The sequence below is a fragment of the Quercus lobata genome, chromosome 6, assembly GCF_001633185.2.
Source record: "Quercus lobata isolate SW786 chromosome 6, ValleyOak3.0 Primary Assembly, whole genome shotgun sequence".
Lineage (NCBI taxonomy): Eukaryota > Viridiplantae > Streptophyta > Magnoliopsida > Fagales > Fagaceae > Quercus > Quercus lobata.
The window spans coordinates 20,819,054-20,831,410 of record NC_044909.1 but is presented as its reverse complement, the minus strand read 5'-3'; the positions used below and the strand labels follow the sequence as shown (position 1 = coordinate 20,831,410).

Here is a 12,357-nt window from a genome sequence, read left to right as displayed (position 1 = left end):
GACATGGGGATTGGGGATGGGGGGTAGGTGCCAATTGAGTTACAAGCCCATTGGCATTGATTCTATCACATTTCAGAAATTTAATGTGCATGTATTTCACCATCAATGTTTCAAGGGTTTGTGCATGTGTGCGCTAAGACTTACTATTGATATGCTAGTTCTTGTGAAGGTTCAATATAACATGTTATATATTATCATACATGAGCTCCTTGGAATCTTGGAAATTAGTACCTACGTGATACTGGTTTTTTTCTTACCCTCAAATCCTTTCTTTTTAAGCATTGGAATTCCAGCTTGCAACAAATAACAAGCTGGAATTTAGTGTGTGGTAGGTTTCCTATAGCCGTGTTTTAAAAATGCGGCTATAGCCAAATTCAAAAAAAAAAAAAAAAAAAAAAAAAAAAAAACAAAAGGGTTATAGCCGCGTTTTTTAGATGTGGCTGTAATTGTTCCCTATAGTTGCGTTTGAAAAAAGGTGGCTAGAGTATGTCCTATAGCCGCATTTATAAAAACGTGGCCATTGGTCCTGGCATATAGTCACGGGTTTTAGGCCACGTTTGGAAATGCGGCCTAAAAAAACGTGACTGTTGGTCAAATCGTCCTATAGTCATGTTTTTATGAGCTATAGCTGCGTTCTTAAAACACGGCTATAGGACCTTTTTTTTTTTTTTTTTTAGTGTTTTGTCCTAAGATAAATTCTTTGTATCAACCAAGGAGAATGTATTGATTGTTACCTATTAAGAACTTATGGCAGGAGTCTTGGAAGTTAGTTGGCAGTTGCCTATTAAGTAACATTTATTTTTGTTACTGTGTTATGGCGCTGTTGAGTCATTATTCACAGTTACTTATATACTTATATTTTCCTTAAAAAAAAAAAAACTAATATACTTATATTTATTTATTTATTGTGGGGTAAGCTCGTGGATCTCTCTCAAAAAAAAATGTCACGTATATGTTTGGGAATAAACTTCCAAATATCATTTTCTACGTTTTTTGAAAATGCTTGTTAGTTCATTAAACTAATATTCAAGATTTTAATTTTAATTTCCTAAATTGAAAAACCAGAATCATTTTTTTTTTTCAAACATTAGAAAACTTTTTATTTTATTTTTAAATTGAGTTTGAAACCAATTTTCAACTCACAATTTTGACATCATTTGTGTTTAGCAACTATTTTTGAAAATGAGTTTTCAGGATCAGAAAATCAAAAAATCTTATTTGAGTGATATTTTCATTTTCATTTTTTTTTTTTTTTTTTTTTTTTTTTTTGTTCATAACTAAATGGTCACCTCGATAAAAACCTCTCTCCCTTATGAGAAATTATAAGATCCACATGGTGGACAAGTGATGTGGTCCACCATTCCACTAAAAAACTTCCACCTGTTTAAAATTGTTAGTTAGAAAATTTTTTTAAACAAAAATTAATTACTGACTCAGTAATTTTAAACAAATGAAAGTTTTTTAGTGGAATGGTGGACAAATGACATGGTTTACCAGAGGACTCTATAATTTCTCCTCCCTTATCTCTTTTCCTTCCCTTCACGCCTTCTTTCCCCCATTTCAAAAAATAGCCTAAGACATTTTTTCAATTTTTATGATTGCACATTAAAATGAGAATCCATTTTTCTGAAAACGAAAAGCAAAAACAACACTTCCAAAAATCTTTTCACCATATGGGAGTCATGATTTTTTAGATTTGAAAACATGACATGGATTGAATCCAGTGTCTAATTGCACTGGATCTATCTAGATGATAACATATGTATAATAGTTGACACATGACATTATCTGAATGGGTCCACTACAACTAAACACTAGACCCAATCCTTATCTTTGAAAAAAAAACAAGTTTCAAATCTAATGGCAAAACATGATCTAAAATGTCTAATTTCAAAGTTTCTCGATATACCTCCTTCCCCATACCAACTCCTCAAAAATCTTTCTCAAAAAAAAAAAAAAAAAACTCCTCAAAAATGAAAACAAGCCCAGCCAATGCCACGTTATTGGATCATTGTCAATACTTAAGAATGTGAAGCTTCATTGTAATAATACATAAATTAGAAAAAATTAAAATTTGTTCTCAATAAATGAATGTAAGATAACTCTTATAACATTATATAGTTAAAAATATAATTTAACAATAATGTTACATTCACAAAAAAAAAAATTTACATTTTTTTAACAATATCACATTTATTGTACATCAACCACTATCTATCAATTCGTATTAGTGAAAAAAAATTATGAAATTGGTTGTGTATCTAAACTTATTAATCAATTAGATAACAAATAATTCTTTTAACTCACCAAACAAAGCAAACATGAAGAACATAAAGACATAGCCGAAATACATGAGAACACCTAAAGGACCCATTACCTCATGAGAACAACTAGATAACCCATGGAATCCCTCTGAAAATTGAACCCATTAACTCAAACAAAACAAACATGAAGAACGGAGAGGGTGACCTTAGTTTGCTGGAAAGAGAGGGCGAGAGAAAGCAATTATGTTTTTTACAACAACACCCCCCCCCCCCTCCCCCCAAAAAAAAAAGAGAACTATTGGTTTTCATTAATCCTTATTAAATGCAAGTCTAACTGTTTTCAACAATATAACAAGCGTACTTGTTTTCATTGAAAATAAAAGCAACTAAAATGTGTATTAAATTTTTTATTTAAATCCATTTTTTTAATATTGAAAATAAAAACCGAATACAAATGACAAAATTAAATCAATTTTTTAATGGTGGTCCAACTAAAAACTAAAAAAATGAATACAAAATACATTTCTTCTTTTTTCTCTCAAACCAAACACCCTCTAAACATAAACAAAATTTTCGATCTCATTGATGAACCAAGTAAATCAGTCAAAGAGTCAAAGTAGACCATATAAATAAAAGATATCCAAAAAATAAAAGAGTGAGACAAAACTGAAACTGAGCCAATGGGGTTTTCATAAATAAAGAAAGAAAAAGAAACTGAAGAAATGGGTAATTTAGACATTTTGACACTAGTCCTTGGCCCTTGCACTGAGTGTGACTGTGAGCCAATGGGCCAATAGGACATTCACGTTGCGAGTTAACTGGCAAAACAAAAACCAATAACAAAACTGAAGAAGCTGATGAGTTGTTCCACTTCCACACCTCTCTGAATTCTGATCATAGCTCCACAAAGAAACAAAGAAACAAAGAAAGAAACCCCCTTTTGTGTTTCAAAGGTATTATTCTAATCCCTGAATCTCATGCATCTTCCTTCTCTCTTTCATGAATTGCATGTTTACAAACAAAACTGCAAAAGGGTATGTTTAAGCTATATATCTCAAAGCCTGCATTTTGAGGATTTCTTTCTTTTGATATCTTAGAAAATCGAAGTTTTTTTTTTTTTTTTTGAAATGTTAAACAAAGGTGCTCGTAACTTTCGGGCCAATCATTATGTTTTGTTTAAAAAAATAGAAAAATTAATGTAGATTTTGGGAAAAGTTGTCAACTTTTATCACCTAATAGATCTTTCACCTTGAATACTGGGATATTAAAAAAATATTAAATTTCTTTCTTTTTTTTTTCTTTAACTCTTGCTTAGTTTCTTAAAGATTCATTTTTTTTTATATATTTAATACTTTATTATCTTCTTGAAAAATATAAGACCATAATCTTTTATGTCATGACCTTTATGTAAGTGTACAATAAATTTAAAATAACTCTTTGTTATCTAATGCGATTTTAAATAAGAACATTTTTCTTGACTTTACAAGTCTTCGAGGTAGGAATTCTTTTGTGTTTTTTTTTTTGGTTGCTTGAAGCTTAAGAAATGAAAACCCATGAAAACCCAGGTGCTTTTTTTGTCTTATTATGTACCAAATAATGGAATGTCTTTTTCTCTTTAACCAAACAAATCACAAGTCTTAACATACGTTAAATCCAGCATTTTATGTTTTATTATTTGGGTCTTTTTTGTGTGGGTTGTCTTGTTTGATGGAAATTGTTGATGTTATCTGGGTTGTCAGCAGTGTGCGTGGGCTCTTGACTCATTGAGGAAGTGCCACGGTGACAGATTATGTGATGTTTGATAACTATTTTGCATTCACTCTTTTCTTTTTTGTTCCCCTTGAATGGGATTGAATTTGGCGCATCATATATATATAAATTTTTTTTTTTTACATTGTTTGCCCCTTTATTTATATTATTAGTTGATGAAAATTTTTTGTTTTACTTCTTACTTGTGAAAATTTTATATCGGACTGTTCTGCATAGCATAAAAGCAAGTGGCTTTTTTTACAGATCTTTCTCTTTTTTATAGTACACATTGTTAGGGATTTGAGCATTTTACTTAACATGTTTGTTTAAACTGTTTATGAAGTACATGCTGTGTTGGGATGTCCCGCTGAAGTGGGTCATAGTGTTTATGTTGTTAAATGCCATGGAGACTTCATTTATTTAATTCAATGTTTGCTGTCAGTCCAAGATGGACATATTAAAGTTTTCTCGAAGACATTTATATTTACCAGTTGATTAAATTTAAGGGTCCGGTTTACAAGTGCCTCAACACAATTGTTAATGTTGAATTTTTTATTATAATCAATCAGTATTTTTTTTTTTTTTTGGAGGAGTCGCACATGAGTTAGATAAAGAAGTATTTGATTATATGCTTTTCTTGTTTCCCAATTCAGTGAGACCCATTAGTTCTTCCTTAATGGATGCATGAATGCACTTGTTAATAAAATCCTAAATTTAATAATGCTTGTTTTGTCACTTTTTTGGTTCTTTTAAAACAACTTAAATGATGTTTTTTAACAACTTGGTTGAGGCCAGTGACTGTTGTAGCATCTGTGGTCATTGAGTTACTAGTTGATCTAATTATAAATAAATAAATAAATAAAACCTAGTTGATCTATTTTCAAAGGTATCGAGCTTTACAAATTATTTATTTAAGATGAGTTTGGACATTCTGTTTTATGAACAGTTTAAGGGTCTTTTACATAGCATTTGAATTGAGTTCATATTCTTCCCTGACATTTGATCTGGTTTCTCTTTTGAGTCCATCATTATGTGATTAAATTATTCATGTAGCTGCCAATGAGCTATAGCTCAATTGGCACTTCTTTCTTCCATAATAATGGGATGGACAGTGAGGTTGTAGGTTCAGGACTCACTAAGTGCATGTGTAACTTACTAATAAGAAAAAAGAAAAAGAAAAAGAAAAAGAAAACTCATGTAGCCAACTCCTCTTTTAAGAAGCAGCATTTTTCCTGCTAGGGGCTGGTGTTGTGCCCTAAGATGGCATGCAAAATTACATGGATATATTTTAATTACGTTGGGGGTTTTCAAATTTGCTCTGTGTGTTGCTGTATCTGTTTTGGATTTTAACATTCTTGGGACATATATTTTGAACTTTGAAGGCCTTTCATTCTGCTATATTCAATTATGCTTGGGTGTTTAAATTTTCTGTGTGTGTTTCTATATTTGTTTTCAATTTTAACATTATTGGGACATACATTTTGAATGCCTTTCCTTATGCTTTCAGTATGGGGTTGATATATGCTGCATACCTTTTTTCTCTGATGTATGCATTCATTGGTGATTTCTATCTTTCATTTGTAATTGTCACTTATTCCGGTATTTGTGGGAGTATAGTAATTGACTTTTTGTTTGGGATCATATTGTAATGAGTAAAGATCAAATCTAGTGATGCCTCCAAAGCGAAAAGTAACAGTTGCCTGCAAGGCAATGAAAAGTATTGGCTTCCCTGAAAGTGAAGTCAAACCAGTGCTGAATCAACTTCTTGAATCGTCTGATTATAACTGGGGATATATTGAAAACGATGAATATAGAGCCTTGATTGAAGCCCTATTGCAGAAGAAGCAAGAACAAGAAAAGGTGAACCTTATTGGTTTATATTACATCTTCTGTTCAATTTGTAGTGCCTAAATCAAATGTTTTAATTTATTGATTTTTTTTTTTTAATTCATGTTATTGCCCCCATTCACTGTGTAGTGGAAGATGAACTACGAGAATACTGATTTTTTTCCCATTTTACTTAACTTCCCTTTTTATATGTGATAATTGTTGTTTGTGCCCTAAACTCTTCCCTCTTTGTTTGCTTATTGATGCCTTTTGACAGAGTGTGGAATTAAAGAAGAAAGATGCTTGCTCAAACGAGAAAGCAAAGGTGTATATCTTACCTTAGCAGACATATCTGTTCTTTAAGCCAGCATGTATCTATATCAAAATGTATTTTGTCACAAGGTTTCATGTTATTTTGGCAATCTTATCCAGTATACTGAAGGAAATATCTATGAAAAAGTAATGTTAGTACTTATTCATATCTTATCTTAGCTTATTTGTTTATTGATGAATTTACAGTCACCAATAAGAAAGGCAAACAAGGATGATAAAATAAAATTATCTTTAATCTCTGAACAGGGTTCTGAGTCTGAAGACTTTGAACCTATAGGGAAGAGATTGCGCCGAAGACACCAGGAAGAACGGGCTTTGGTCGCTGTGGATTGTTCGGAGCCTGAAGACTCTGAACCTCTAGTGAAGAGATTGCATCAAAGACACCAGGAAGAAAGGGCTTTGGTCGCTGTGGATTGTTCAGAGCCTGAAGACTCTGAACTGCTAGTGAAGAGATTGCATCAAAGACACCAGGAAGAAAGTGCTTTTGTCCCTGTTGAAACCTCCAATTCGCAGCTGGTAATAACTCCATCTAAAAGGGGATATCAGGATATAAATGAAGTTTCTTCAGGCTCTCAAGATTGGTCAGAGCCTGAAGACTCAGAACCTCTATTGAAAAGATCACGCCCAAGAAGGGCACGGCAGAGTCAGCCTGATGCTGAACTAATTCAAATTTGTGATGAAGAAGAAGTAGATGAGTCAACTCAACTGAAAGTTTGGATTGAGCAAAATAAGTCAAAGCCTGTCTCACGGCTGCAACATCTAAAAAATGAATCCAGGAAATGTAATTCATCTACAACTTCTCCAGTGCCTAAAGCAAAAGGGCCATCTCAACCAAATCTTTGTAACAATAGCACTGAGTCTGATTCTTTATCATTTCAAAAAGGAAAGACATCAGTAACTCCTCAAGTTGCTCCAGGAGAGAGAAGGTTAACATCTGAGAGAGGAAATGGTATTAGGCCATTTGAAAAGCTGATGGTTGAGCCCTATTTGGATCATACCCCTGTAGAAAATGTGCTTGATATGTATCAAGAAAACAATTTTAATCTGCCCAGAGATGAGCCCTCCACTGATAAACATCTGCTAGACGAGGTTCCTCTTGCTATAATCCTTCCAGGTAAACCAATCTCTTGGTAGCTCAATAACAATTTCAACCATCAATGACAGGCTTTTTAAAGATATGAAATGTATATCCACGGTTTGTAGTGGATGTAAAGATTCTGTAGACAGTTGACTTTGTACTGAAGCCTGCATCTAACTCTGCCACTTGGTTTGTATTCCTATGCTTAGGTAGTGCTGACTACTGAAATTTACCTGATAAAGTTCTCTTTAAGTGTTTTGGGCCAAGTTTCACCTTTCTAAGGCAACAATAATTAGACCATATACAAATCTTGGTACTTAAGGCTTAAAATGGTTGTTCAATTTGATGGATTTTAAATGCTATCATTTTGATGGCATTTGTGGTTTAAATTCTGTATCTAAAAGAGGTTGAAATACTGACCTTTATTTGTATTCTAATTTTTGTCCACGGGGCCAATATATGTGCAATTTGTGTATGTCTGATTGGTTTAAATTCTGTATTGAGAAGAGGTGGCAATACTGGCTTTGATTTGTATTCCAATTCTTTTCCATGGGGTAGTGTTTGCGTTTGTGTGCATGTGTGTATTTATGTATATGTGGATATAGATATAGATTCTTGTTTAACATTGTGAGCCTTAAAGATTAAAATTAAGCTTCTTCTGGACCACCTCCCTGTTTATTTGTATTTTCTTTGATTGAATATTAATACTCCTGGTTGATGCATTTCTGACTATATATATATATATATATATATATATATATGTATTTTTTGGCTTACCCAATTTTTAGATATAGAAGGTTCTTCTTCATACGGAAATGGTTCAAATGCTAAAGCAGATGTCTTAGAGGTCCTGGAATCTAAATCTCTAGACATGAATGAAAAAGGTTAGTGATTTTAATTTATCACTTTGTGATATTGCTTTATATTTTTCTAGGTGATTGTTAGGGTCATAATTAACATCATTATTCTGCTGCTGAATAGGTCTAACTTCCTTCCATTTCCATTAATTCTTGTTGAATGTTAAATTTTGACTGCCTGTTGTTCTCTTGTAGCTCCAAGTGTAGATGGTCTTTCAAATGGAAAAAGTTCTGCAGCTAAAGAAGATGGTTCAAAGTCCCTGGAATCTGAATCTTTGGATGTTATGGATAAAGGTGATGGTGTTTCAGAAGTATCACAGTTTGATATTACTTCATCTCCCAAGAGAGAGTTGAAACTTTCCCTGATTTGTAACTCTTCTGGGCGGTCTGATTTTCATATTCCAAGCTTGGATGCTGTTTTCAAGGTGGTAGAAGAAAATTTTCTTAAATTACATGGACTTACAGAATTCAACTTCTCTTTGTTGGAGCTGATGACAGAATTTTGTGAACGCTTCTGGGCAATGGGCACTGACTCTGCTGTTGATGAACATCTAAGGTCCACAAATATACCGGCATCCAAGATATCTGATGCACAAGGGGGTCATGATGGCAAAGATGGTCATGTAGGCAATCATTGCACTCCTTCAAGCCTTTCAAGTGGATCAGTCAGATTTCAGAATCCGATTAAGGTAATACCCCAAATTCCCAAACCTATAGCTCCAAGTGGTTTGGGCGGCCTTCATGGTGTTGCTGGTTTTGAGATTAAGGATATGGAGAACATTTGTGGTGAAAGTGAAAGGAGGTTAAAACTTCTTAAAGATCCACAATCTTCTAAGTCAAACAATTGGGAGATTGTTCAGAAACACCATTCACCATTCTCTATTGTGAATTACTGTGACTATGTTGATGACATAACCAGAGGGGAAGAAAAGGTAAAAATACCGTTGATGAAGGGCAGTGCCGAAGATCTGCCAGCCTTTAGATACATATCAAAGAGTTTAGTTTATAGGAAAGGTTATGTGAATTTTGCACTTGCTCGTATATCGGATGAACATTGTTGCTCTAATTGTTTTGGGGATTGTCTATCATCACCTGTACCTTGTGCATGTGCTCGTGAAACGAAAGGTGAATTTGCTTACATGCCTGGGGGACTGTTGAAACAGAACTTTCTAGAAGAGTCCATCACTATAAATCGGAACCCTAAAAAACACCAGTACTTTTATTGTAAGAATTGTCCACTAGAAGGGTCTAAGAACAACAAGAAATCTAATAGATGCAAGGGCCATTTACTGAGAAGATTTATAAAAGAGTGCTGGTCTAAATGCGGATGCAACAAGTCGTGTGGAAACCGCGTTGTTCAGCGAGGCATTACAGCAAAATTGCAGGTTTGATTTCATTAGAATTTGAAAAATTAAATAATTTAAAATGTATTCACTAAGGAATTATTTACTTGTAAGTTTCAGGTGTTTTGGACCCCTGAAGGAAAAGGTTGGGGTCTTCGAACGCTTCAAGACCTGCCGAAAGCAGCTTTTGTTTGTGAGTACGTGGGGGAAATCGTTACCAACTCAGAACTGCATGAGAGAAACCTGCAGAACTCTGGTACTGAGAAGCATACTTACCCGGTGCTACTGGATGCAGACTGGGTTTCGGAGGGTGTTTTAAAAGATGAAGAGGCCCTTTGTTTGGATGCAACAGTGTTTGGAAATGTTGCAAGATTTATCAATCACAGGTATTCATGTAATGTGTGTGATGCATGTGTTACTTGTTTGCATTCGATGTTGTTTGCTCTTGATATTATAATTTTAGTTAATGCCTTCTCCTTACCAATTTTTTATTGAAAATTATACCTTTGTTATACAAGTGATTGCTTTGCATACTGAATTATATCTATTGGAGAAAAGCAAATTATGTGACGCCTAACTTAATTTGTTATCTCTTGTTTTTTGTTTGGTAAGATTTTTTTAGGTAATAAAAACATTGTTAAAAACAAAAATGATAGATAATAACTATTTTTTCTCTGGTAAGATGGACCCTATAAGTCTTGTGGATTTCTATGATTGTATTTATCATCTTCTTTTATAACATTTTGGATCATGAGGTAAAGGCAATTCACACTCTTATCTTACACTTTATTGATTAGATGCCATGATGCTACTTTGGTTGAGATCCCAGTCGAAGTGGAGACTCCAGATCATCACTACTATCATGTATGGGTTCTTGTTCTTTATATACACATATATATAGAAATACAAACACGCACACACGCACACGCACGCGCACACACATACACACATAACAATTAATTATTTTTTAGATAGGTAAAAATGATATCACTTATTGGGTTTTTAAATCATGCAGCTTGCATTTTTTACAACAAGGAAGGTCGATGCTATGGAAGAGCTGACCTGGGTGAGGAGGCTCAACTTTTATAGGAGCATGTTTTATATTAAATTTCTTTTGTGTTACGGTTAAACTTACCGGATGTGCATGCTACATTTCACAGGACTATGGCATTGACTTTAACGACTGTGATCATCCCGTGAAGGCTTTTCAATGCCTATGTGGAAGCCAACAATGTCGTGGATCCAATCGTTGAAAGTTGTTTGAAGAGGTGGTATCAGCTTGATATTGTCATCTTGTTTACAAATTGTTCTAATATCGCATATGATCTTGTTTTAATTGAATTGGGGATATTCCATTTCCAGTGCTAAGTGAAGGGTAGGAACGAGCCATCTATTTTGTAAATATAAAAAATCTAGTCTTAGTGCTGTGAAACCACAGTTTATATGATATCTTTAAAAATTCCCCCCTGTTTTTACTCAACTTAATTAGTCTTGGTGCATGAGATTAAGATAGCCTCCCACCCCCCCTCCAAATTACTTACTGTATGACATGACTATGAAATTTGATTGTCGTAGTTATTCATATTGGGGATGACAATGACATAGTGATTCTAACACTCGAAACTTCTTCAGTTTTATTTTAGTGTGTTATAACTTATAACTAAATACATATCCTAAAAACAGCGAGTAATTCATGAATAAATCTGCCCCAAAAAGTGGGGAACCGGCATGGTTGTTTGCAATGCCACCTGATGAATTTAATGTTTTTAAAAAAAGAGATGTCTCATCATGGTTACTTCAGTGAAGGGGAATATATGGTTGCGGAATTATACATGCACGGAGAAATTTAGTCAGATTTTCAAAGAACTTTGAGACTCAGACACCCATATGCATGTTAGCCAATAAATAAATAAAACAGGTCATGGCTGATGTTAACACCTACTTCTCTATAGCTTCATGAGTTTGAGCTACAATATATAATCGCAAGTATCAATAAATAGCTTTCAATAATACAATCGAAATCGCAGCATAATGTGTATCTGATAAGCAATAGCCAATAGGATATTAATCTGTTTATTAGCTTTCATTCTATAATATGAATTCGATTCTTCTTCCAATTTTTTGTTTTAAGTCCCCTTTTCCCAACTATATTGACGATTTTGAGCATCAAATTGAACATGAAATAACAACCCAAACTTGCACTTTGCATGGTTGGTTTACTCTGAACTCTCCCATTGAACAATAGTTAAACCATCCCGGATATAATGAACTCTCTTCCCTCAGTTCCTACTTTCCAGTGGTTGAGGTTGAATCCAAACTTCTTTCTATTTTACAAAACCATTCACAAGTTCAATACAAATGAAAAATAAGAACAAAATAGGGGTCTTCATTTTTGTTTGGCTCTTTGCCATTTTCGCACCATGGCAGAAGATTGAGATTTGAGAGTGGCTTTTTTGGAATAAAATGGCTATCAGTTTGGAGAACTACGATATGGCCCAAAAAATTATGCTAAGTGCCCACGGATACACTTTGGTTTGCGAGTGATGCTTATTATACGTATAGATTGCATGTCACGTATTTGTTTAAAAATTTTAAATGTATCAGATTCTAATTTCTTGTCTTTCTCTCAAAAAAAAAAAAAAAAAATGATTCTATAAAGTTTTTTAACTTTCAGTCCATCCTGCCTTAACTTATTTTGGTTTTATATTTAATTTTTACGTTTTGAAATAAAACTCATCCTTACTGCAAAAATGTTGAATAACATCAGTGTCTCAATTACATATATACATTCATCTCTTTGGAAAATTTATAGTATGGCATTTTGTGGTTCAGCTTCTGTGTGAACAGTCAATCAGATTTATGCTACTATCAAAACTATGTTGTACATAAATATATTTCGCTTGAGT

At 33.5% G+C, this 12,357-nt stretch overlaps 1 protein-coding gene across 1 annotated transcript; it reads left to right on the top strand.

Annotated features, from left to right (window-relative positions):
• Positions 1-2,956: 2,956 nt before the first annotated feature.
• LOC115994696 (probable inactive histone-lysine N-methyltransferase SUVR1) lies at positions 2,957-10,936 on the top strand. Its single transcript, XM_031118928.1, has 10 exons — positions 2,957-3,217; positions 5,672-5,873; positions 6,118-6,165; positions 6,420-7,287; positions 8,040-8,135; positions 8,304-9,493; positions 9,572-9,837; positions 10,249-10,315; positions 10,467-10,517; positions 10,612-10,936. Exons 2-10 carry the CDS (start codon positions 5,685-5,687, stop codon positions 10,702-10,704), a joined length of 2,868 nt encoding a protein of 955 aa, XP_030974788.1. The 5' UTR covers positions 2,957-3,217; positions 5,672-5,684; the 3' UTR covers positions 10,705-10,936.
• Positions 10,937-12,357: the final 1,421 nt, after the last annotated feature.

Bases quoted from the DNA above. Each gene is read 5' to 3' on its own strand.
- LOC115994696 (XM_031118928.1), top strand. From the start codon at position 5,685: ATGCCTCCAAAGCGAAAAGTAACAGTTGCCTGCAAGGCAATGAAAAGT. The intron at 7,288-8,039 runs GTAAACCAATCT...CCCAATTTTTAG, and splicing joins TCTTGCTATAATCCTTCCAG to ATATAGAAGGTTCTTCTTCA. The intron at 9,494-9,571 runs GTTTGATTTCAT...TGTAAGTTTCAG, and splicing joins GCATTACAGCAAAATTGCAG to GTGTTTTGGACCCCTGAAGG.